General features: G+C 43.1%; 1 protein-coding gene across 2 annotated transcripts in view; it reads left to right on the forward strand.

Moving 5' to 3' along the window:
- LOC309535171 (uncharacterized protein) overlaps window positions 1–23,821 on the forward strand; it is a 49,219-nt gene that overhangs the window by 11,946 nt on the left and 13,452 nt on the right. Inside the window, exons 3-5 of one of the 2 annotated variants that reach the window (XM_082228014.1) lie at window positions 754–852; window positions 2,912–3,157; window positions 4,645–4,711. In XM_082228014.1, coding sequence (XP_082084140.1) covers window positions 754–852; window positions 2,912–3,157; window positions 4,645–4,711 — 412 coding nt within the window. Of the gene's footprint in view, window positions 1–753; window positions 853–2,911; window positions 3,158–4,644; window positions 4,712–23,821 lie in introns of those variants that run through there. The other variant, XR_014221061.1, reaches the window with a different exon arrangement.

The raw sequence follows: 23,821 nt of genomic DNA on the forward strand, positions 1-23,821 counted from the left end.
AGAAATCTTCATACCCTGTATAGCTGTATGTCATACCCCAAGGAAAAGGAATACTAAGATATTACCTGCAGTGTCTAATTTTTGCTTGAAAACTATGGCGGGCATGGAAGTGTGTCAGGGTTATTTCCCCATGAATAAAGTTTATCTTTCCCAAACAAATGAATGCAGGCTTTTAATTAATTTCAAAGTGCCTCCCATGACGTCTTTTTAAAAAGTCTAAGGCACTAATACCGTGACTTAAACTTGCATGATAAAGCTGACAAGCTGTTTTTAAAGGCTTAGCCCATGTTCGGTCTTATCTATAATCTGCACCTTATTGTGTTTACAGGAGAAAAATAACGCCAGTCCTTATTCTTCCCCCTTCTTTATTTATTTCTTAAAAAGCCTCCCTCAATATGATTTAATCTTGGGTATATATTAAAGATTGTTACCTGGCTTGTGAAGGTTTTTTTTGTGTGTGACTTTACTGCTGCTTACTTATAAAAGGCATGCAATGGCTTTGACTTTTGTGTGTGTGTGTGCGTTGTAAAGTTTGGGCTTTCAAAACGCCACCGTGAAATTAATTATAATGACACTACTGAAGACAGCTTGCACTTCGTAACTCGAAGTGAATAGAAAGTGCCTGTACGCTGGTGAACAATGTAATACAGTAATATTAAAGATAACTTGACACCAATTATTTTTGACTGCTTCTTCTTCATCTTCTTCCTCCTGCTCCTCCTCTTCTTCCTCCTCCTCCTCTTCTTCCTTCAGCTCTGCATCCAGGGCTTTATAACGTATGAAGAGTATTTTACAAATCCGAGAGATCTGAGCCCATTGGATAAGGCTAACTGCCAGCAAGGAAAAAACATGGTGCGTATTTCATTCGAATGACTATAGAAAATCAATCTGTAGCAACTCAAAATACCGTTTCATTTTATTGAAAATAAAGCCGCGCTCATTACCAAATGTGACTTGGATATGTTTAATACAGAGGTGTTTTTTAAAAGAACAACAAACACGTAATAGTTAATATTGTTGCCACAGCTGCTACTAGCAAGCAACACACATGCACACAGAATATCTGAGTAATGGCACTCTACAAACTGTGCGATTTCCCCTTTTCTTAAGCTTTGTTATTTCCTCAGGAGCGGTTGCAAAGAGGTCAGTTAATTGTAAGCTCTGACAATGTTTGGGCTCATGACAAGAGCTATCTCTTAATTGTATACCAAGCTGCTGGAGCACTGCAAAGGCTCTCTTTAAAGAATCTTAATAATGAGAGTGTTAATGGGCTGCAGCATTTAATTTACAGTACTGGCGGGGAACCTCTGGGCCCTGGGCCTCATTAGACTCGGAAAACTCCCAAGGGTGGCTTTTTTTTTTTTTGGGGGGGGGTGAACCACATTCACCTGATGTAAATTTTTACAGGAGCCATTTGTAGTGAAGGGATTGTTTACCTTCTCAATTTTGGAAACGTACGGAATATGGTCCTTTCTCCCCACCCCGCTGATTTATTGATTGCATCTGCAGGTTAGGAATCCCCTCAAATCTGCTGAATACTTAGCAATCTGGGAATTTCACTCTCAAAATATGGAATCCCCTTTAAGGAAGAAGTATGTGTATAATTCCTTTGTAGCCACATGGAATTCGTCATTTTGCTTAGGAAGCTGCAGAGTAGCATCAATGGCATGATCTAGGTGTGAAGAACAAACCCATTTAGATGCTGCTGCCCGTCATTTTTCATATCTGTGGCTTCCCAGAATACAGAAGTTCCCCCCTCAGTGCTGGATTTAGGGTGGTGCCAAATTTTGTCCTTGCTGAGGGCACCGTATTACCAAAGTCCACCCCTGTTCCCCTCATAAGAAGTTAAGGAAACATATGGTACCTCAGAAGAGTGTGTGTTCACAGGGAACCCCGGTAGAAGGGTCTAGATGGAAGTCTCTGTCCAAAGCCAAGGTGTAGAGCTGCCTTCAGAGGCTTGCGATCCGAGTGTGATGTGGATGACTAATTATCCTAGCCTCGACCCTGTTCATTCCAGGGAGGCTGAGAGGAATTTACATGCAATGCCGAGCCAAATCCTACCTACATCTGGAATCAATGAAGTTGTGGCCAATTTTAAAACCCCAGAACATTGTCTTGTCCAGTTTGTTGCTAGAAGAGTCTTGCTCCCTGTGTAGGGGTCTCTGTGGGTGTAAAATATGGATATGTTCAGCACTTCCTCAGATGTGGGGGACCTGTGGCTCCCCGGATATTGTTGGACTCCACCAGCTTCAACCAGCAGGGCCAAAAGTCAGGGATGATGGGAGTTGGGAATCCAGAAACAGTTCCGGAATCCAGAAGCAGGAATGAAGAGAACTGTTTATACAGCCCTAAAAAGGTGAAGGTAAAGGACCCCTGACAGTTAACTCCAGTCGCAAACGACTCTGGGGTTGTGGTGCTCATCTCGCTTTACTGACTGAGGGAGCCGGCATTTGTCCGCAGACTGCTTTTCTGGGTCATGTGGCCAGCATGACTAAGCTGCTTCTGGCAAACCAGAGCAGTGCTCGGAAACGCCATTTACCTTCCTGCTGGAGCAGTACCTATTTATCTACTTGCACTTTGATGTGCTTTCGAACTGCTTGGTTGGCAGGAGCTGGGACTGAGCAACGGGAGTTCACCCCCTCGCGGGGATTTGAACTGCTGACCTTCTGATCAGCAAGCCCAAGAAGCTCAGTGGTTTACACCACAGCGTCACCCACGTCCCATACGGCGGTGGTGCAGCAGCAGCAGGAGGCCCCATTAGCTAAAGAGGTGCTTCAGGTTAAGAACAGTTTCAGGTTAAGAACGGACCTCCAGAACGAATTAAGTTTTTAACCCGAGGTACCACTGTATGTATATTCTTTGCTTTGAAATAATTACTCCACTTAGTCTTCCTTTGTGCTTTCTTTCTTAGCACCTCAAACACTTTAGCCCAAATCTGATGGAGGGCTGGTTTGAACATTTGTGCTCATCAACTTGTACTCCTCATATGTGGATGAGTCACCCCAAATGGGCTAGTTTTTCCCAACATGGCACCTCTGAGGGAAATCTGGAAATGGCGATGAGAGAAAGGGCCTTCTCTGTAGTAGCCCCCCCATTATGGAATGCACTCCCAAGAGAGGCCCGCCTGACTCAAACCATTTCATCATTTTGTTGCCAGGTAAACACATTTTGGTTTTCCTGGACATTTGGGTGCTACAAGTGACATTATATTGTTAAATGTGTTCTGCATTCGCTTCCGTGATTTTATCACAATATTTTCTCTTCTTGGTAGTAAATGACTTTGGGACTTTTAAAACTGAGAAGTGAAACAGAAATTTTATAATCCTAAAGCAGACTTTGCATTGCAGGGAGAACGGTCAGATCATCTTGTGGCACCTCAAACCTCAGTGCTTTTCAAGCGGAGTCAGTTTGCAGCTGCAAGTCATGAGCTGTTCAGTAATCAAACCATGTATCACACGTGAAACTGACCATTATAGTAAAGCAATGAAGACATCTAGAAAGCTAGATGCTGCTAGATCAGCAACACTAAGAGGAGAGTCAAGTAACCAGTGTGCAGTTGTCAGGCTCTAAAGAACTTTGCTGCACAATAGACAATTTATCTGAATTCGCAGCATTAAATGGGAAGTAAACCCAAGGTTAAGTGTTTGTGCTGACATTGCCATTAAACCTCATTTTGCCTTCAAACAAGAAATCCCTGCTTTTTCATGTGCTTTCATAGGGTTGAACAAACTTTGCAGATTTTTTTATTTTATTTTTTAAAAAAGCATTCTGCTCTTGTGCAACTTCTCTTCATGCAATTAGCAGAGCCTCAAACTGGAAACTAAACTTTGGCTCGGTTAGAAGGAAGGTTAAATACAGAAAATTGATAACAAAAATAGCGTAAAAGTTTCCTTTTCCAATGATGATCAGCAGGCAACAACTGGAGTTGTTATGATAGATTTTGACGAGGAAAAAACGTGAATTATTTTTAGAACTCATTCGGAGAACGAAATGTTGTATAACAGCTTCTGCAATAGGGCAGGAGTGCTGCTGCCTGAAGACAGATGTGTGCTAATCCCACACATCATAAACATTATAATGGTGTGTGGTTTGTAGGGAAGGAACGAGTTAGGTGGGTAGGGATAAACTGGTGAGGCTGTGGATTTAGGTTTACTTCTCAGTTCCTACCTCACTTGTAACTTTGCAGTGAAAGATTCAGAAATTGGAGCCAATTACCATAATATGTGGTGGTTTGGTGGGAGCATGTTCAACATCAGACAGTTAAAAGGTTTTATTGCTATTAGGAGGTTGTTAATGCTCTTGATAATGTCTCCGGTTGCTTTGTAATGTCTCTTGTTGAAGTATAGAATTCTTTTTATCTTATTACATTATGCAGAAACTTAAATTCAAAAGATATTTGCAGGAACATTTAAAAGAGTGCATCAATCAGTTTCAAAGAAGGGAAAATGTTCTTAGAATAGCTTATAAAAGGATAACTGTCAGTTTCCTTTTGGAGGAACAAAGGAACCAACGTTAAAAAAAGGGAGAGAGCACTTTATTGTAAAAGCACAGTGTGCAATTCAATCAATATTCCATATAAATATAAAGGAGAAGAAAGTTCATAATTATCCAATGACTTAAATGTAATTTATGTAATTCTTGCAGAAACAGCAAGGCAGAAAGGAAGAAATCTTCTTACCAACAGTATTCTTTGCCCTTGATGGAATTGGCAGTAAGCGATAACTTATATCTTTCTAATAATGACTTGAATAAATAACACACAGTTATGATTTGTAATAATATCAGTGACGAATGTAACAGTCTTCGTCAAACGATGACAGAACCCCCCCCATCTTCACCACCGTCTCCTTATTCCACCATTAAAACTTACTCTCTCTTTCATTTCCCCAGCTGTTACCTCCTAAGTGTGTATTTAATCCCTGGAATATGAGGGCCTAAATCCATGACAAAATTAGGGCCAAACCACAATATGTTGTTGCATTTAATGGGCAGTTGCTGTTTTTTAAATGCAAATAGCATCTGGGGGTGGTGGTGGTGGAAATGATTAAAATTGCAGGGGGCACAGAGTGGAATTTTAACCCTTTTCTCCCCCTGCTACACTCCTCAAGGGGGGAGGGAAAAGCCTCTTTTGAAGCTCATATTTGCTTTGGGATAGCGTGAATCCACATTTGGCTTCCTTTTTTGCACTAGGGCATCAGATCACTAGAATCTGCTCCAGTTGCACAAACCTAAAATTCTGGGAGGTGCTGAGATCCCTTCTGCAAAATACTAAAAGTCTGGAGTGCCGACACTGCTTTTTAAAGCCCATCAGCATCAAAAGAGGGTTGCCATATCTGAGCACAGCAAGGAAAGCTGTTTGTGTAAAGAAACCAAGCTCAGAACCATTTTGGGGTATGGACCTACTTTCCAGGATCTTTAGCTCCCAATCTAGGTGCTTGAATTAAAGTTGTCTGCTTGACTCCAGTCTATGATGGATTGGGAAGCTATCAAAAATCTAGCCTTTGAGAGTACATTGGTAGCAGTCTCTATCCCTCCTTATGAAAGCACTTCCATGTCCACACAATGCAAGGACAACATTTCCATCCAGTGGCTCATGGGGTGCCACTCTAGAAGTCCTGACCCAGAAGTGTGGCGTTTCAGGGTGAGAGGCTTCTCCTTGAATACTTGCATGTACAAGTAGAATTTGCTATATTGATTTCACCCTGCAGCAACTCAAATGTATTGCATGAATAAGGGGAAACTGATGCTCTGAACTGACCCTCAAAACATTATATGATGGGGAAGTTACTGCTGGTGTCAAATTTCTTTTGAGTTGCACAGACAGCCAACATAAACACAGTGAAGTGAATATTGCACACTAATGTTTGATGGAATGTGCCCAGAGTATTTTGGGTTTTTTGTTTAAATGCATTCTGCTACAAAATATTTTGCTACTTTTCTCTAAAAAACACACATTTTGGGCACACCTCCACCAAGTTATGCACTTTAGAATCCCATGAGTTCCCACAGGAAAGAACAAAGCATGTGGTTTAATTTGCTATAAAAACCAATGGGACTTAAAAAAAAGTTTTTAACTTTGGCAGGATTGTGTTTGGAAGCTGCATGCGTGGGTTTTTTTTTAAAGCCCTACAAAAGCAAATTATACGTTTTGACATTTCCCCCACCAACTTAATTTTGGTACAGATTTTTACTGCATATCTGTGATTTCCATCTATTTATACACTGTAATAATTTCTTTCCCTAAGCCTAGATTTCCATTAAACCTAATGGGATATTTGCTGAAATGAGCATTCAAATATTCACATGTGGATTTTAGACTCTCCCTCTCCCTCTCCCTCTCTCTCTCTCTCTCTCTCTCTCACACACACACACACACACACGCACGCGCACGCACACACACACACACACACACACACACTCACACTCTCTCACACACACCAAAACAAATTCTACACTCCCCTCCCCTTAAGCGCAGGTAGAACATGTAATTGAAATACCAAGGGATTTCCTTTAAAATGCTTTACTTTTTTTTTTTTGCAAACAATGTCACAAAACGCACCAAGGGCCTGACCCAGCCATATATAAACACTTTAAATGAAAGAGTTAAGCACACACTTAAAGATCTCCCTGTGGGATTTTAATAGGCTTAACCTGGCTGAGTTCTGCCCTCAATCAATGTGTAATTGTGTGTGTGTGCATTTAAAAAAAACAATATTTTTTCCTAACAGGTTTTGCACATTTTAAAAACAAAAATCACTAGTTAATGTTTCTGCTGCAAATAGCATTTCATGTGACATGACTCTGATGGTTAGCTTTCTTGCAACAAATGCATTTGTTCGTGTTTAAACTATAGTTCTTTCATGTTTGTTTTTCTACTTTCCCCAGTAGGATGACCAACAGTCCTATGAAATGTAATAGAATGCAGGCTGCCCAATCCTATACATGTCTACTGGGAAGTAATTCGCACTGAATTCCCTGGCACTTACTCCAGGTGTGTGTAGAATTGCAGCTGCGGTAATTTTACTTAACTATCTTCATTTCACTTTCTCCTCTGCAGCCTGCATGCAGATTTCTGATCTCTGTTGTCTTAAACAGGTACAATTGCCCCACACCCCTCAGAGGAATCGAGAAGTGATTTCCTTTTTTTTAAAAAAAGCTTCATAAGTTATTGATACTCCCCTCCCCCCCGAAAGCAATAATTCACAGGCCGTAAGTTCATGAATTGTACACATCTGTACAGATTCAGAAAATAAAGGTAGTTACCATAGCAACGGCAACATAGTATGGAACATGCTTGTGAAATTCAGAGCTTCATATTAAGGGCACCCGTCTGTTACATGCCCTCTCCGGCTCACATTACATGAATTTGTGCCTTGCTACAGTGTTTTTCTATGCAGTGTTTTTAGCATTTGTGTGTATCTTTAATTATAGCTTTTCCTCTGCCTTCCTTTGTTCTAAATTACACTCTTATCGCTTGGATTTTGTATTGTGTAATTTTAAAATCAAAAGCATATAATCACAGAGCTTTAATGATGATGAAAGAATGCAGACAGCCCTGGAAAGACCTTGCACTCTTGCAACTGGAATCTGACTGAGCTCCCCCTGTGAAAAGCATCCGTTCCTCTCGGCTCCTCTCATCTGATTGAAAGCTTTCATTCCCAGCTATGTCCTGGCTTCCTGTCCTGCCCTGTAGTTCTCGCTGAAAAGGGGCAGGAGAAGCGGCGGGGATAAACAGCTTGGCCGTTCTCAGCAAATGCACATCTCTTGGGGGAACAGATGCCATTGCATAAAGGACTGAGAACTGATCATTGTTCCTTTCTCGTTAATACTTGTGGCATTTGCTGCATGATGATGGTAATAGAATCATGGAATCTTAGAGTTGGAAGGGACCCCAAGGCGTATCTAGTCCAACCCCCTGCAATACAGGAATCTCAGCTAAAGCATCCATGACAGATGGCCTCTGTTTAAAAACCGCCAAGGAAGGAGAGTCCATCACCTCCTGAGGGAGACCTTTCCACTGCTGAACAGCTCTTACTGTTAGAAAGTTTTTCCAAATGTTTAGTCGGAATCTCCTTTCTTGCAACTTGGAGCCATTGGTCCGAGTCCTATCCTCCAGAGCAGGAGAAAACAAGCATGCGCCCTCCTCCATGTGACAGCCCTTGAGATATGTGAAGATGGCTATCATATCTCCTCTCAGTCTCCTCTTTTCCAGGCTAAACATACCCAGCTCCTTCAAGTGCTCCTCATAAAGTTTTGTTTCGAAACCCTTGATCATCTTGGTTGCCCTTCTTTTCACATGTTCCAGCTTGTCAACATCCTTCTTAAATTGTGGTGCCCAGAACTGGACACAGTATTCCAAATGTGGCCTGGCTTAGGCAGAATAGAGTGGAACTATTACTTCCCTTGATCTGGAGACTATACTTCTGTTGTTGCAGCCTAGAAAAGCATTAGCTTTTTGTTGTTGTTGCTGCATTACACTGTTGACTCATGTGAAGCTTGTGGTCCACCAAGACCCCTTGATCCTTTTCACTTGTACTGCTGTAAGCCAAATGTTCCTCACCCTATATTTGTGCATCTGGTTCTTCCAGCCTAAGTGCAGAACCTTGCATTTGTCCCTACTGAAATACATTTTGTTAGCTTGCACCCAGTTCTCCAATCTGTTAAGGTTATCTTGAATTCTGATTCTGTTTTCTGCAGCATTAGCTACCCCTCTCAGTTTGGTGTCACCTGTAAATTGGATAAGCATCCCCTCAATTCCTTCATCCAAGTCATTTATAAAGACGTTGAACAACAACGGGCCCAGGACAGAACCCTGTGGCACTCCATTTTCCCCAGGATGACGAGGAACCATTAATGAGTGCTCTTTGGGTTTGGTCAGTCAACCAGCCACAATCCACCTTATACCTCATTCAACCCATATTTTACCAGCTTCCCCACAAGAGTATAATGGGGTACTTTGTCAAAAGCCTTACTGAAATCAAGATACACTATGTCCACAGCATTTCCCTGATCCACCAAGTTTGTAATTCCATCGAAAAAAATAGATTGGTCTGGCATGACTTATTTTTGAGAAACCCATGCTGGGTCTTAGTAATCATGCATCCTTTTCTAAATGTTCACAGACCGACTGTTGAATTATCTGTTCTAGGACTTTCCCTGGTATCGATGTCAAGCTCACCAGTCGGTAGTTATCTGGGTCTTCCTTTTTCCCATTTTTGGAGAGGGGGGCAATATTTGCCTGCCTCTAGTCTGTAGGGACCTCACCTGTTCTCCAAGAATTCTTAAAGGTAACAAAGGCACTGAAATTACACCAGCAAGCTCCTTTAGTACCCTTGGATATTGCCCATCAGGCTTTGGAGATTTGAATTCATTTAAAGTAGCTGGGTGTTCCCTTACTACCTCTTTTCCTATCTTGGGCTGCAGATCCCTCCTTACATCAATTAATCTCTTATCACCAGGTTGGGTATTGCTTTCTTTTTGGGTGAAGAGAGAGGCAAACTAGGTGTTGAGTAGTTCTGCCTTTTCTCTGTCACCCAAGAGCATTTCTCCATGTTCACCATACAGAGGACCTACCACTTGCTTGTTCTTCCTCTTACTTCGAACATAGCCGAAGAAACCCCATTCCTTATTGTTCATTGGTTCTAGTTGATTTCCTCCCAGATCCGGTTATGCCACTAGCCTTGAGGGAAAGGAGCACAAGTCTCCCATATATTTAACCATTTTATAAAAGAGGGAATTTCCAGCAGGTTCTGTTTGCCATGGCATCCATGCTGGCTGAGTCTCTGCCATTGTTTGCTAGTAAAGTTCATATTCTCCGTCTAAAGATTCCTACTTGGGACGCGGGTGGCGCTGTGGGTTAAAGCCTCAGCGCCTAGGGCTGCCGATCGAAAGGTCGTCGGTTCGAATCCCCGCGGCGGGGTGCGCTCCCGCTGCTCGGTCCCAGCGCCTGCCCACCTAGCAGTTCGAAAGCACCCCCGGGGGCAAGTAGATAAATAGGTACCGCTTACCAGCGGGAAGGTAAACGGCGTTCCGTGTGCGGCTCTGGCTCGCCAGAGCAGCATTGTCACGCTGGCCACGTGACCCGGAAGTGTCTCCGGACAGCGCTGGCCCCCGGCCAATAGATGTGAGATGGGCGCACAAACCCCAGAGTCTGCCAAGACTGGCCCGTTCGGGCAGGGGTACCTTTACCTTTACCTTAAAGATTCCTACTGCCTGAAGTTGAGGTGTTAACTCTAAAGATTCGTCCTAAAAGGCACTCGGAGCCTGTCAGAGATTAAAAAGGTCAAAGAAGGAGTTCTAGAAAATAATGAAGTGTTTACATGGAGTCTCCTAGTTTTACATGCAGCAGGATGACACAGAAAGCAGGAAATGCTTGTAATTGGCCTACAGAAAAGGCTCTCCTGTTCCCTCTGACCTGTAACATCATCTTTTTTCATAGCTCTTCTCACCTCTAAATTAATATCTGCCACAATAGACTGATCCTCTCATATGGCTTTCTCTCGTTTTGTATTTTGCTAAACCAATCTCCCTGCCCCATGATGAATTTAAAAGCCAAGGCCAGATTTTGTGTGACAATACCATACCCTACAACATTTCTCTGATGAAAATAGGGACGTCCTATTCAATAATAATAATAATAATAATAATAATAATAATTTTATTTTTTATATCCCACCCATCTGACTGGGTTCCCCAGCCACTGTGGTGGCTCCCAACATATATAAAAACACAATAAAACATTAAAAAACCTTCCCTATATGGGGCTGCCTTCAGTTGTCATCTATAGGTTGTATAGTTACTTATCTCCTTGACTCAGAGGTTTCATAACTCCATATCCTCCAACAGTCCTCCAATGAAAATAGGGACATCCTAAGGAAAAGCGGGACTTTCCGGGATCAAATCAGAAACCAGAATGGCTTCTGTAAATCCAGGACTGTCCTTGAAAATAGGGACACTTGGAGGGTCTGCAATACAGGCTTCAATGCTGAGAGGGGCCTATATTGTTGTGCCTCAGAGAGCTGTAGGGAAAATCTTTGCGTTCAAAGGCATAATTTCTAGAAATGGAGAGCAGATGGCAATCCCCAAGTCTAACTGGAAATGTCATCTGTCTCCAGTTGTCGGCAGTGAATATAAATAGCACAATTTTGCCCCAAAACCTCAACGACTTTGGATTTTATGTCAGTGGGTAGAATGGGACAATATAGCTTAGATGCGTCTCTGACCAAACCTTGTACTCCACTTAGGAATAGGGACGTTGGGGGGGGGGGTTCATCCTGCTTCCAATAAAACCTATATTATTTTTCTCACTATCCATGGAGGATGAAATCAATACCATTAACTTCAATGCATTTCAATAAAAGGGAAGCATCTAAAGCCATGCAGAAAATTTGGTAACAACTATTTTGGTAACATTTGTGGATTAAAGAAGAAGAAGAAGCATGATTTCAACTACTGCTCATATTCACTTACGTAATTTCTATTCCTGGCCCTGAAAACACATGCAAATTGTGATAATTTCTCCTCCCATTTCCATTTCTGACAGAATTCTCTGGCACCCTCAGTTAATAATGGGTGCATCATCCAATTTTTGATCTGTGTTGCTTTCACGGTGTTGTTCCACAAGTCTATCCTCCCCCTTTTCCAAATTAAACTGCATTTTTATTTTTAAAAATCAGTTTAAAATTTCACATTTCAGCATGCATTTTAAACATCTTTTCTCTCAAAACACACAGCCCTTGAAAAAACAATAATCAGTATTTCAAATAACCAACTAAACAAAACTCAGAGATCACCAACTGCTTCCAGATATGGCAAAAGAGATAGCGACTCAAAAGCATGTTGTCTGTGAATAAATGTAAAAGTAGAAAATGTCAGAAAGATTGGCAACTTCCTGAAATCCGAAGAAATAATTTTGTTGTCCTTCCGTAAAATAATCAGAACAGTGTTCAAGAAAATATAAATAAGTCAGGTCCATTAATTTCAATGCGACTGAGTAAAGCTTAGTTGAATACCACCGATGTGCATGCTCAGCATTTGCTGGCTCCCAAACCAATACAGTGGAACCTCTACTTATGGACAGAATCAGTTCCGGAGGTCCGTCTGTAAGTCAGTACTGGTTTGCTGGTAGAAGTGCCATTGTGCGCAGGTGCATTTGGTGGCTGCGTGCTTCTGCGCATGGACAAATGGCAGATGCCATTTCTGCATGTGTGCGAATCATGGCAAACCCGGTATTTACTTCTGGCTTTGCCGTGGTCGCAACTTGGATCGGGCCCAAGTAGAGGCGGTCGTAAGTAGAGGTTCTACTGTAGATCTAGAAAATCAGTTTTTTCCAAGAGTGCCTGGTTCTGGTCTGCAGTTACCAGCTCAAGAACCTTTCCCAAGAAGCTGCAATTAGCAACTGGCCGATCATTACTTAGATTTTCCAAATCCAGGGAATTTCTTGAGGAGGTTTTTTATTTTATTTTAACCATTGCCTCCTTCAAACAGACAGGGACCCCCTGCTCTGGCAAAGGAGGCATTAATCACCTCTCTGGCCTCGAGCCTTACTACAGCGGTGCCCTGCAAGACGAAATTAATTCGTTCCGCAAGTTTTGTCGTCTAGCTAATTTTTCGTCTTGCGAATCACGAAATCCCATAGGAATGCATTGAAAATCAATTAATGCGTTCCTATGGTCAAAAAAAGTCCAAACAAAGCCAAATTTGGTACAACAACAGTTTATTAACTGCTCTTTAAAGTCACACATACTGTAAAGAGCAGTTCAAAAATTGAAGGGAAAATAAATTAACTTTATAAACAAAACATGTCTTTGTTTTTAGACAAAGGAAACAAAGTCGCGAGACGTTTTCGTCTTGCGAAGCAAGCCCATAGGTGAAATTCGTCTTGCGAGGCAAATCGAAAATGGAAAAACCTTTCGTCTAGCGAGTTTTTTGTCTTGCGAGGCATTCGTCTTGCGAGGTACCACTGTAATTGAAACTCATCCAACATAACAGATTCTTTTTCAGAGACCACTGGAATCAAGAGTATGAGTGGCCTTTGGGGCTTTGAATCAGACTCTTCCTTCTATACTGGTTTTGACAGTGCTATAAGAAAATCAGAGAGGGAAAAAGGAGACTACGAAGAGAAGTATGTGTAGAAGAGAACATGGAATTGGCAGGAGATGAATAGTAAGGAAGCCCATTGCTGTGTTGGATGGTCTCAGTAGCATAGAAACTGGGCGATCATTTATTTTCTTTTCAAAACTCCTGAGGAATATATAGGACCTGAAATTGCAGGGAGATTATTGCCTATATAAATGAGATTCTCATCTGAGGCATCGTACAAGTGGGTGGGTGGCGGGTAGGAAAACCACCCTTAACAATCGTACTTCTCAACCTTTTTTTTTTGTTTTTTTGTTGGGGCGCTTTGATAGCATTAGCAAAAAATTTAAGAGCTCCTCATTTTCAGCTTCTATTCACATCCAGCACATACTGGATTTTAAAAATGTAATTTGAACAAAAAAAGAGAAGTGTTGCTAAGCAACAGCCTCATTCAAGTTGGTATCTCAGTCAGAATTTGGGGGCCATCTTGAGGAACTTGTCTCTCTCTCTTTATATATAAAAGTTGGGGAGGAGGAAAGGATTGCAGTTCATCGAAATGGGGCATTTGCAAAAAGCGGAATAGTTCAGATGAACCAGAGGCAGTTCATGTGGTATTTGATGCAGTCTTGATTTAAATATCAGGTTCGATGTGTAAATTCAGCACGGCTCAAGGGTTGTTTTTCTTGAAGTGAAGGTGTTACGCAGAATGGATGGTGTCCTTTTTGTTCTTTACAAAGAAATCTGTAGCAAAGTGTGTACGCTGAATTTCCTTCAAAGTGCAATAGCTCTGTGGCGAAATTGAAGCATTACTCAGCAACTACTAGCAAGTATGGAACGTTTAAACAGGTGTAGCTCTTATCTGAAGTTTCAGGTAGGGTTGCCATATTTCCCGGACATAGCCAGAATATTGGGGTTTGTAGCAGTGTCTGAACAGAAATTGGCCCAAATGTCTAGGGAAGTCTGGATGGATGGTTTTGCCAATTTTTCATTAAAATAGCTCAAAAACATCATTTTGTAATGGGATTTTGCACAATAAAAAAGCTTTGGGCAAAACTAAACAACTTTGCTGTTAAGTTGTGGGTGAACATATCAGATGACACAGCAATTCTTCAAACAGCTCTTGTTTATTCACAGGCCAGAACAGAACTGAACTGAAGGGTTCAGCCAGCCTGCTTATATAGAGCTCCACTACAACGCAACTGTAACCATTTTCTGTAACTATCCAATCACTGAACGTCACTTTCAATCCCCTATTTGCATATGTGGACCTGAGTGAAAACTTTCTACAGTATTCCCCTGCTGGCCCAGCGTGAGAACTTCAGTACATAACATTTGCCAATATGGCAACCCTATTTCAGGAATCATCATCGACTGGGATTGTGGAAATCTCAAAACCTACTCTTTTGTTAAACCTTCTTCCCTAAAATAGTACTACCTTTTAGGGAGCCCTTCCCCAAAAAAGAAAAACATGGACAAAGGAAAATTATAACTACCAAATTGTAGGTGGTTTATTTTTTATTTTAGGAAGTATATGAGTATGCTTAGTTGTATAGGAGAAAGGGGGAAGTTCTGTGTGTAAAAGAGAGAAAGTAATTCGTTTCATAATAAAAGTGGCTGATTTAACGTTACATTAAATTTTACAAAGTATATAGTGATTTCCTTTTTATTCAGTGAACTATCAAGGATCTTATGCCTTCCCTCAGAAGCTTCTGGGAATGTTGTGGGCATTGTTGGAGTAGCAAACTCTTGCTTAAAATTGGCTAATGTATAAAAATACATTTATAGATGGGATTTTCTGGGGTTTTTTAACCACTAAGCAACCTCTTTGGACACACATACGTGCACACTGTTACTGAAGGAGTCCAAAGCATGTCATTCCACGCTGTCATCCCCATAGTTGAAGAATAGCAGCAGGGAGCCTGGGGAACAATACATCAGAAACACAATATGAAATGTTATCTGTGATATGAAATGTCACAGTGAAAACATGAAGGTTAGGCCTTTGTGCCCAAGCTACGTTGTGACTTCGAGTAATTTTCAACTTCATTTAAGCCCTGTTGCTCTTTCCAGCAATGGTCACCGCCTGTGCTTGATCAAAGATGTGGAGAAAATAATCCAGTGCTTAATTGGTTGGACATCCCCCTCCCCCCTCTCTTTTTTAGACATTTCCTGCAGAATAGCCCGGTGCTTCTCAAGAACAGAACCCAGAACAGAATAGTACAAGTGTAATAGGCTAGGGGGAATGACCCTCGTACACAACAGTGTTGTTTCCTGGAAAGAAATGTCAAGAGGACCACAAGGTCAGGCTTCCTTTTGCATGCCACCTTCACCCTCATCTGGTGCACCTAGCAGGATGGTCCATCTCCACAGGTTCCTATGCTCCTCCTTGGCTTCTGCTGTCTGACTGAAATCTGGGGAAAAGGCAATAGTTTCCACCAGGCTGGACAGTCCTTATTTCATTATTTTTTGGCTAATACTCAGCTTGCATCATTCCACACACTTTTCCTTATGCAAATCAGAGAAGAGCTGAGCCCAAACGACTTGCTCCTTTTGTGACCCCCCCCTCAGTTTCTTCCTTTCCTACTACTGTGTTCATTTCACATTGGCCTGGCAATGAAATTATGCAACTACTTCAGGCATCGGTACATAGTATCACCATGTTTATATCAGATTACCTTTTGGGCTGTGTAGAATGATTATCACATTGCTGTGTTTACAAAATTTATAGTCATCCATGAGGAAGCTCTTGATTCTGGGCAGCAGTGATTGCTCCCAATAGTGACTCTAGTTTCTGGGGAGGTGTCATAGCGTTGTCAGGCAAGGGATATTCATAGTGAGGAATTAACAATTTATTGTTAAAAGTACGCCTGTGATGGTCTGGGATTTGGACTTGGAGGCTGAACCTGAGGAATCCCAGCCTGCACAGGAGTCCCCGCCTCCAGAACCAGCTGAGCCGGGGCTGGGGCCTGAGCCTGAAGGGTCCTCACCTGTGCTGGATCCTCAGGTGCAGGCACCAGCTGAGTCTGCTCTGGCCCCTGAGGTGATGGAGGACCCATTGCCTGCAGGTGCTCCACTCTCAGCCCCGTCAGGGGAAGAGGAGGTTGCCTCTGGGTCTGGTAACCCTCCAGCCTCTCCTGAGTTGCAGAGGCTCAGGGCAGAGAGGCAGAGGGAACTAAGTTCCTGCAGGAGGAGTGCTCGCCTCCAGGCCAGGAGAGGCGAGTCACCTGTGGACCGGGGCCGCCCTATGCCTCGGGGCAGATAAAAGCCAGTCAGCCCCAGTCCCAGGTTGTGGGAGCAACATTGTTGGTAACCTGTTCCTGCCAGCACCCTGTCCTGCTCTTCTGCCAGAGTTCCTGACCTTGCCTGACTCCTTGCCTTGGGCCCCGCTTTAGCCTTGACAGACAGCCTCCACACCACACCCTGAACTGGACATGGACCTCGCCACACAATACCTCCCCCCATCCATCAGTTCTGTTTCTCTCAACTACTCCCAGGTGTGCACCGGATGAGTGTCAGGGACCACTGGGTGAAGAGGAGTGGTGAGAGCCGCCAGCCCAAGAGCCCCCCAGGGATGGCTTGGATTGGCTGGATGAAGAAGACTGCTGGGAGCCTGCCTCTCAAGAGCCCCCCCCCGGGAAGGCTCTAAAGGTGACATCTTAGCCTGGAGCCTGGTGGTGGGACACTGAGGAGCAGTCAGCAGAAGGGATGAGCTGGGCGCTGATAGAAGCAGGAGACTTGGGCGATCAAGGGGGGTCCAGGAGAAGGAGGGCCTTGGAAACCGAAAGTCACAGCCTGTGCACAGTCCCAGTCCTACTGACTCTGCTCCCCCTCTTACCCCCCACCCCCAGGAGGTTGCTGCACGTTGCTGAGCAATGTTCCAAGCAGGCCCAGAGGAGGAGCTCGCCCCTCGATGCAGCCTTCCAGAATGAGAAGCTAAAGGGGAGGGACATGCATAGAGCTCAGTTTCAACAACACCTTCGTTGAGTTAGGACGAACCAGGGACATTGCTGTATTGTTGTTTTTCTGCTAATAAAAAAGAAGGCATTCTGTGCCTTCTCTGTGTCTGCCTGCCCTGTGGATGACCTGGTTCGTTGGCAGCTCCTTGACAGTTGCAGCATCAGTGAGGTCCTGCCCCCAACTTCATCTTATGTATCTCCCCCACCCGAGCTGTGTGGAAGCAGGTGAAGACTCCACCTACATGTAGCCTGTTTCTGCTCCTCTCTTTTCAATCCTCTCCTGGACCTGGGAGACAGTGGAGCAGGAGAGATGGGGACAGGTGGTGGTGGTGTAGAAGCCGTTGACTCTACACTAGCCTGACCTACCCCTTCCTTCTCCTGCACCTGTTCTTCACTCTCCAATCTTGCAGCTTCTCCTGCTTGTGACTCTCATCTCCTGGCTGTTGCAGGCTCCCCCAGATCACCGATCCTTTCTTCCAATACCCCCCTTCTCATCTCCCCATTCCCATGTTCTGTGCTGTCCCTGAACCTGCTCTGGAGGGTCAGGGGAATCCCAGAACACATTTAGGGGGCTCATAGAAGAGGGTGGAGAAGGGGAGAGCATTCCATTGTGCACAGAGAGATCATTGAGTCCAAAGAATGGTCTCATCAGTGCTAGGTGGAATTCAACCCTTAGTAAATTTTAGAAAGGCTTCGCGGTTAATGTAATTTCATAAACTTTGAGGAATGCTGGTTTAGAGTGTGCTCTTTCTTTTTAATGTTAGTATCGCCAAGCCAAGCTATAGCACAGTAAAGGAAGCCTGCCCTCTTTCTGGCAGCCTCTGGCCATTGAAAGCACAACTTTAATGAAGCTCAGATAGTTTGATACAAGGGATCCAATTTTATTGCCCTCTCGCTCAAGAACTCTCACCGAACTCAGCCTCTTTCAAACAATAACACATTACAGCACATTATAGGCTGCACAATGCATTACATAAATACAAACAAAATTGCAACTCACACCATAAAACTGTCACCGAGACCCCCCCTCTTTCCTTCTTTCTCCTCCCCCCCCTTTTGGCTAACTAACAGGTATTCATTGGGTTGGGAAGATTTATAAAAACGGGTAATCACATTCGACAGAGAGGCAGCCTTGAAAGAAAAGTTAATCTTTGCAATACAGTGGTTAAAAAAGAAAGAAAGGAAAAAGTGACCAGACCTCGCAGATGCTTAGAAAGAAACTAATTAAAATTCTGCAGCGTCTCTGCTTTGTAATGGGGGTGGTGCGGGGATAGGGGAAAGAGAGTAACATCCTTGTGTGGTTTGGCTTGCCAATTCATTTGCTGAAACAATTATACAATGCAAATATTTATGAAGCACTGTATAGGTTGTAATCTTTATTTCAAAACAAACATTGCCTTTCAGTGTAGCTCCTTAATGCTATATGAAGGGGTTTTTTTTTGGGGGGGGGGCGGGTGGGTCTGGTGTGTGTGTGATCTCATTTCAAGCGACAAGCTTCCAGGGATGAATGCTGAGGCTCAGAAAATTACATCAGCTGCTAAATCTCTGGATACATTCATGCAGGCTGGTGGCTCCCATCCAACAATGCAGTGCATTGGACTTTGCTTTTAAATCAGCAACTATGGCTGCCTAGGGAGCGGACTTTGGCCTTTCAGATTTCAGCGGCATCCTGTGCGAGGCCAACATTTGGCACCTCCCGCCTTCTGTTCGGCTCAATTCGCTACGTCATAGTTGCACCCCCCCCTTGGCTCAGCGCCCAGTGTGGACGGAAATGGTTGCGCTGCCTTAGACCCACCTCTGCCTTCGATGCCCACTGAAGTCCATTGACAAAACCCACTTTAATGGAGCTGGGTGGTCTCCTATATCATATTTCCATTGTGCCTCTTTGTGGTAGCTCCAGCGCAACCTGGCTGCGTTAGGCTTGCGATGGATTTCTCAGTGGTTTGTGTCTGAATGCTGAGGTGTTACTTCTCAAGTCTTCTTGCTATCCCCAAACACAGTGCTGTTTGTTTGTTCTCTGGAATGAGTCCTGGCATCTGCAGCAATTCAAGACTGCTGTCTTGCTGAGGCTGCGTTCTGACAATAAACATTTCAGACACTTGAAGATGGTGTGATAAGAGTCATTATGATCTCCTTTAAAGCAAGCTTTGCAGGGGTTTGGCTTTTGTTTAGGAACCAGTTGGGTTTGCCTGCCAAGAGAGACCTTTACTGAAGAGGGAAAGATCCTGTGAGTTCCGGAGAGTTCCAGAATGCCATTCCGGAGAGTTCCAGCTGAAAGAAAGCCCTGGGCAAATCTACTATGAAACTAATGAGGCTTAAGCTTGAGGGCCCCTAATCCCGTAGGGGCTCCAGAAGCGACGTTCATCTAATTTTCTTAGAAACTTGGGGTCTAGTAGACCCAATTTGAGTCACACGGCTCAAATTGATTAATTTTGTTGTTGTAGTATATGTTTCAGCAATCCCAAAGTTTGAGAGTCAGTAGCACAGATGCTGCAAAGGTGGAGTGTCGCGGTAAGTTATCAGTTCAAAGAATATTTGCGCCTTAGGAAATCCAAAAACAAGAAGAAAATGCACCATCTAAAATTCAATGTGCGGCTTATTGGTGAGCAACTTTAATTAGGTTACATTAGATAATATCAAACGAGAAGGTAAGCTGTTGTGAACAGCAGACTGAGATGCTTTTGGGATCCAAGGATCTCCTGAAGGGAAGAGTTTTGAGAGCCAAGGATAGCTGTCGAAAAGTGTTTCCAACAGACCCAGCTTTTCTTAAAGGCAGCATCTTGTTCACATTAATCTGAATATATTTAATTTGCCTTCCCATCTTTCCCCCAGGGTGCTATTGATAATATCTTAGTGTGCAAGGATCTCTTTTGTATGCCATCCCTTTGTGTTTGCAGGGAGCATTTCTTCCCCTCAGCTGTATTGTGGAATGGACAAAAACTATTATAGTGCTGACTGGTTCTTTCCCCCCTTTTACTTCATTTCCACTGAGTCAGGCAGTTTTCTTGGTTTCTTCTTTCCCTATTCATAGGATTGCTCCTGTGATACTTTTTTGTCTGTTGTGATATCTTGAAAAAGCCAATTTATGATGCAATGCTTAATATATACATTGATACACGTAGAATAAGGAAAAAGCAACAACCCAACCTATCAGCAATATGTGGTAATGACTAATTAATAGGTTATCAGATAACATGTTAAGTTACAAATGTGGCATTCTTGGTTGCAACTCAGGATTATCTTCATTATCCATAGAGATATAATGCTTTAATGACCATAAATCTATTTGAATACCATGTGTATGTAACATACACATTGCGCCCGAAACCTTGAAAACATATTCAGACTGCATTACCTTACTTGTCCTACCATCTTTTTAAAAATCCTCAGAAACAATGAAACAACAAATATGGCTTTGCTAAATCAAAGGTTCTTTCACAGCATTAGCTAAGTCCTGCTAACAGCAGACCCCCTTTGTTCCTGATGTAGATCTTCACCTATCCTTTCCTGCTGGGAGGGCATTTTGGGGTTTGCCTCAGGTGCCAAAATGTCTTGGGCAGGCCTTAAAGACCTACATTGGCTCCCAATATGTTTCCGAGCACAATTCAAAGTGTTGGTGCTGACCTTTAAAGCTCTAAACGGCCTCAGCCCAGTATACCTGAAGGAGCATCTCCACCCCCATCGTTCAGCCCAGACACTGAGGTTCAGCGCCAGGGGCCTTCTGGCGGTTCCCTCACTGTGAGAAGTGAGGTTTCAGGTAACCAGGCAGTGGCGCCCACCCTGTGGAATGCCCTCCCATCAGATCTCAAGGAAATAAACAACTATTTGACTTTTAGAAGACATCTGAAGGCAGCCCTGTTTAGGGAAGTTTTTAATGGTTGATGTTTTATCGTGTTTTTAATATTCTGTTAGTAGCTGCCCAGAATGGGGTTTAAATATAAATATAACAACAACAACAACAACAATTCAATGAAATATGTTGCAACTACTTACCCTTACCCCTGCATCGCATGGGGCCAGCTGTCCAAAGAGCAGATTAAATTTTTTTAAAAAATGATGCTAGCACAAGGCTTTTACTTCGCCCAAGCAGGCCTTCAGATCCCAGCTGCTGTGGCAAACACAATGCTTTAAGCCTTAAGACTGCTTTGCCTTCTGTTAAGACCATACTCTGGTGGCAGAATGGGTCAGTGCTTGTGGCTGTTAACCACAAGGTTGGTGGTTCGAGCCCAGCCAGAGATGAATGTGGGAAGATTCCTGCATTGCAGGGGGTTGGATTAGATAGATGACTCTCAAAGGTCCCTTCAAATTCTACCATTCTATGATTCATTTATATTCAGGTATCTAATATACATGGGAATAACCGATACTATACTAACAGAGACTAGGATGCCCTATGCACACCGGAATCCGAAAGAAGCCAAAATAAGGTACCTCTCTTGTGCATTTTCATTACACTGCACTCGTATTGGGTGATTATCAGGCAGCATTTCCATCCCTGCTGCTAAATGCCTGCTTTTAACCAGCATATTTGTTCTGCACAAACTATATTACTTTAATCTTTTTCTTCTTTTAGTGAAGTAATCAAAGAGCACAGATGGAAAACAAAGTGGTGGTAATCGGCTATCACTTCCCGTAGGTACAGAACAAATAGGGTCAAGTAGGATGATTAATAGTTTCTGAAACATAACATTATTAGCAGAGCTTGTAAAGATTCCACATGCAATGTTTTGTTTTTAAAATAAGCACCCTATTATATCACAGCACAAGTTCGTCACAGTATTTGGTGAGGACAAGCTGGATAATGAGGGAAGCCAGGAACAAAGGTTGAAATTCAGAAGTCAAATGGATATTTTTGAATAGACTCTGGTGGGGATGAAGATTTCATCCAATTTTTTTTTGCAGGACTAAAAAGAAAACAAAAGACAAAGCTTTGCACTGAGTGAAAACTGTGCGTTTCTGTATGGTGAAACTAAATGCCCCTTTTGCCCCTTTAAATGTCCCTCACTGAAAGTGACATGAGATATTTGGTGTTGCTCCTTTGGGTTCCAAAATGGTCAGAGAGATTTAAGGGCAGTTCAACACACACACACACACACACACACACACACACACACACTTAGTGCAGATATTAATATTGTGTAGCTTGAAGCAACTGGATGCATAAAAACTGATTCCTTTTGGAATAAAGCATTGTCCAGACCTATTAGATATTATTCCAAACTTTACTTGCAGAACTTTCTTCAAAACACAACAAAAACATCAAAGATATATCCAAACGGTTGTACAATATCTTGTGTATGTCCAGCATAGGCTCAGTATCTTGTAAGAAATAAAATAACTTATAATCAGGAGCTGACAAATAATTATAATAAAATGGAGTGTTCAGAAGGGTACACATGATTACGATGAAAGAGACATGTAGGTTTTGTACTTAGCTGTTCTCTGTTCTACCATGAGAAACATTTCCTTGGTTTTCAAAAGGCTTTCTAAAAGCACCTGAAGCTGAAAAAGTAACTGGAACAACATGCCAGCTAATAATAAACCCTTCTTTCATAACGTTACCATTTAAATAGATCAAGGCTTCTATGCCAATTAAATGAACAATTTGAAAGTGCACACTCTTTCATCCTCTCAACAACATGATGAATAAGGAAGGCCATCAATTGTATTGTAATACATATATAGGATTCAGGCCTAAAACCTTTAAGGTTTCTCCATTGCTGCTGCTCAGTGAGAGCTTGATTATTTTCACATCCTCCTGAATCTGCAGGTCTCTTATTATTAATTCTTCTGACTATTTTAGTGGCATGTGCATACCCTCCAATATTTCTCGGATGAAAATAGGGATGTCCTAAGGAACAACACTCAGGGACGCGGGTTAAACCACAGAGCCTAGGACTTGCCGGTCAGAAGGTCAGCGGTTTGAATCCCCATGATGGGGTGAGCTCCCGTTGCTCAGTCCCTGCTCCTGCCAACCTAGCAGTTCGAAAGCACGTCAAAGTGCAAGTAGATAAATAGGGACCGCTTTGGCGGGAAGGTAAATGGCGTTTCTGTGTGCTGCTCTGGTTCATCAGAAGCGGCTTAGTCATGCTGGCTACATGACCCAGAAGCTGTCTGTGGATAAACACCGGCTCCCTTGGCCTATAGAGCGAGATGAGCGCACAACCCCAGAGTCGGTCACGACTGGACCTAATGGTCAGGGTTCCCTTTACCTTTAAGGAACAGCAGGACATTCTGGGATCAAATCGGAAACCGGGACAACTTCTGTAAATCTGGGACTATCCCTGGAAGGGTCCACTTCTCAATGATGGGTATGTAGAGTTTTCCTTGCATGAGAGAGAAAACACAAGCCGTGACATCGTGTTATTGATGGGATTGTCACCAGCAAGCATTTGTGATGATGAGTCTTTTCCGTTGACTCATCAGTTTTTGTCATAATGGAAATAATATGGTGGAGAAGAATTTGCAAAGCCTTACTAATGTGATTGGGGCACGGGTGGCGCTGTGGGTTAAACCACAGAGCCTAGGGCTTGCTGATTAGAAGGTTGGCGGTTTGACTCCCCACAACGGGGTGAGCTCCCATTGCTCTGTCCCAGCTCCTGCCAACCTAGCAGTTCGAAAGCACGTCAAAGTGCAAGTAGATAAATAAGTACCGTTCCGGCGGGAAGGTAAATGGTGTTTCTGTGTGCTGCTCTGGTTCGCCAGAAGCGGCTTAGTCATGCTGGCCACATGACCTGGAAGCTGTACGCCGGCTCCCTCGGCCAATAAAGCGAGATGAGTGCCGCAAC

The sequence above is a fragment of the Podarcis vaucheri genome (assembly GCF_965113315.1).
Source record: "Podarcis vaucheri genome assembly, chromosome: 6".
Taxonomy (NCBI): domain Eukaryota; kingdom Metazoa; phylum Chordata; class Lepidosauria; order Squamata; family Lacertidae; genus Podarcis; species Podarcis vaucheri.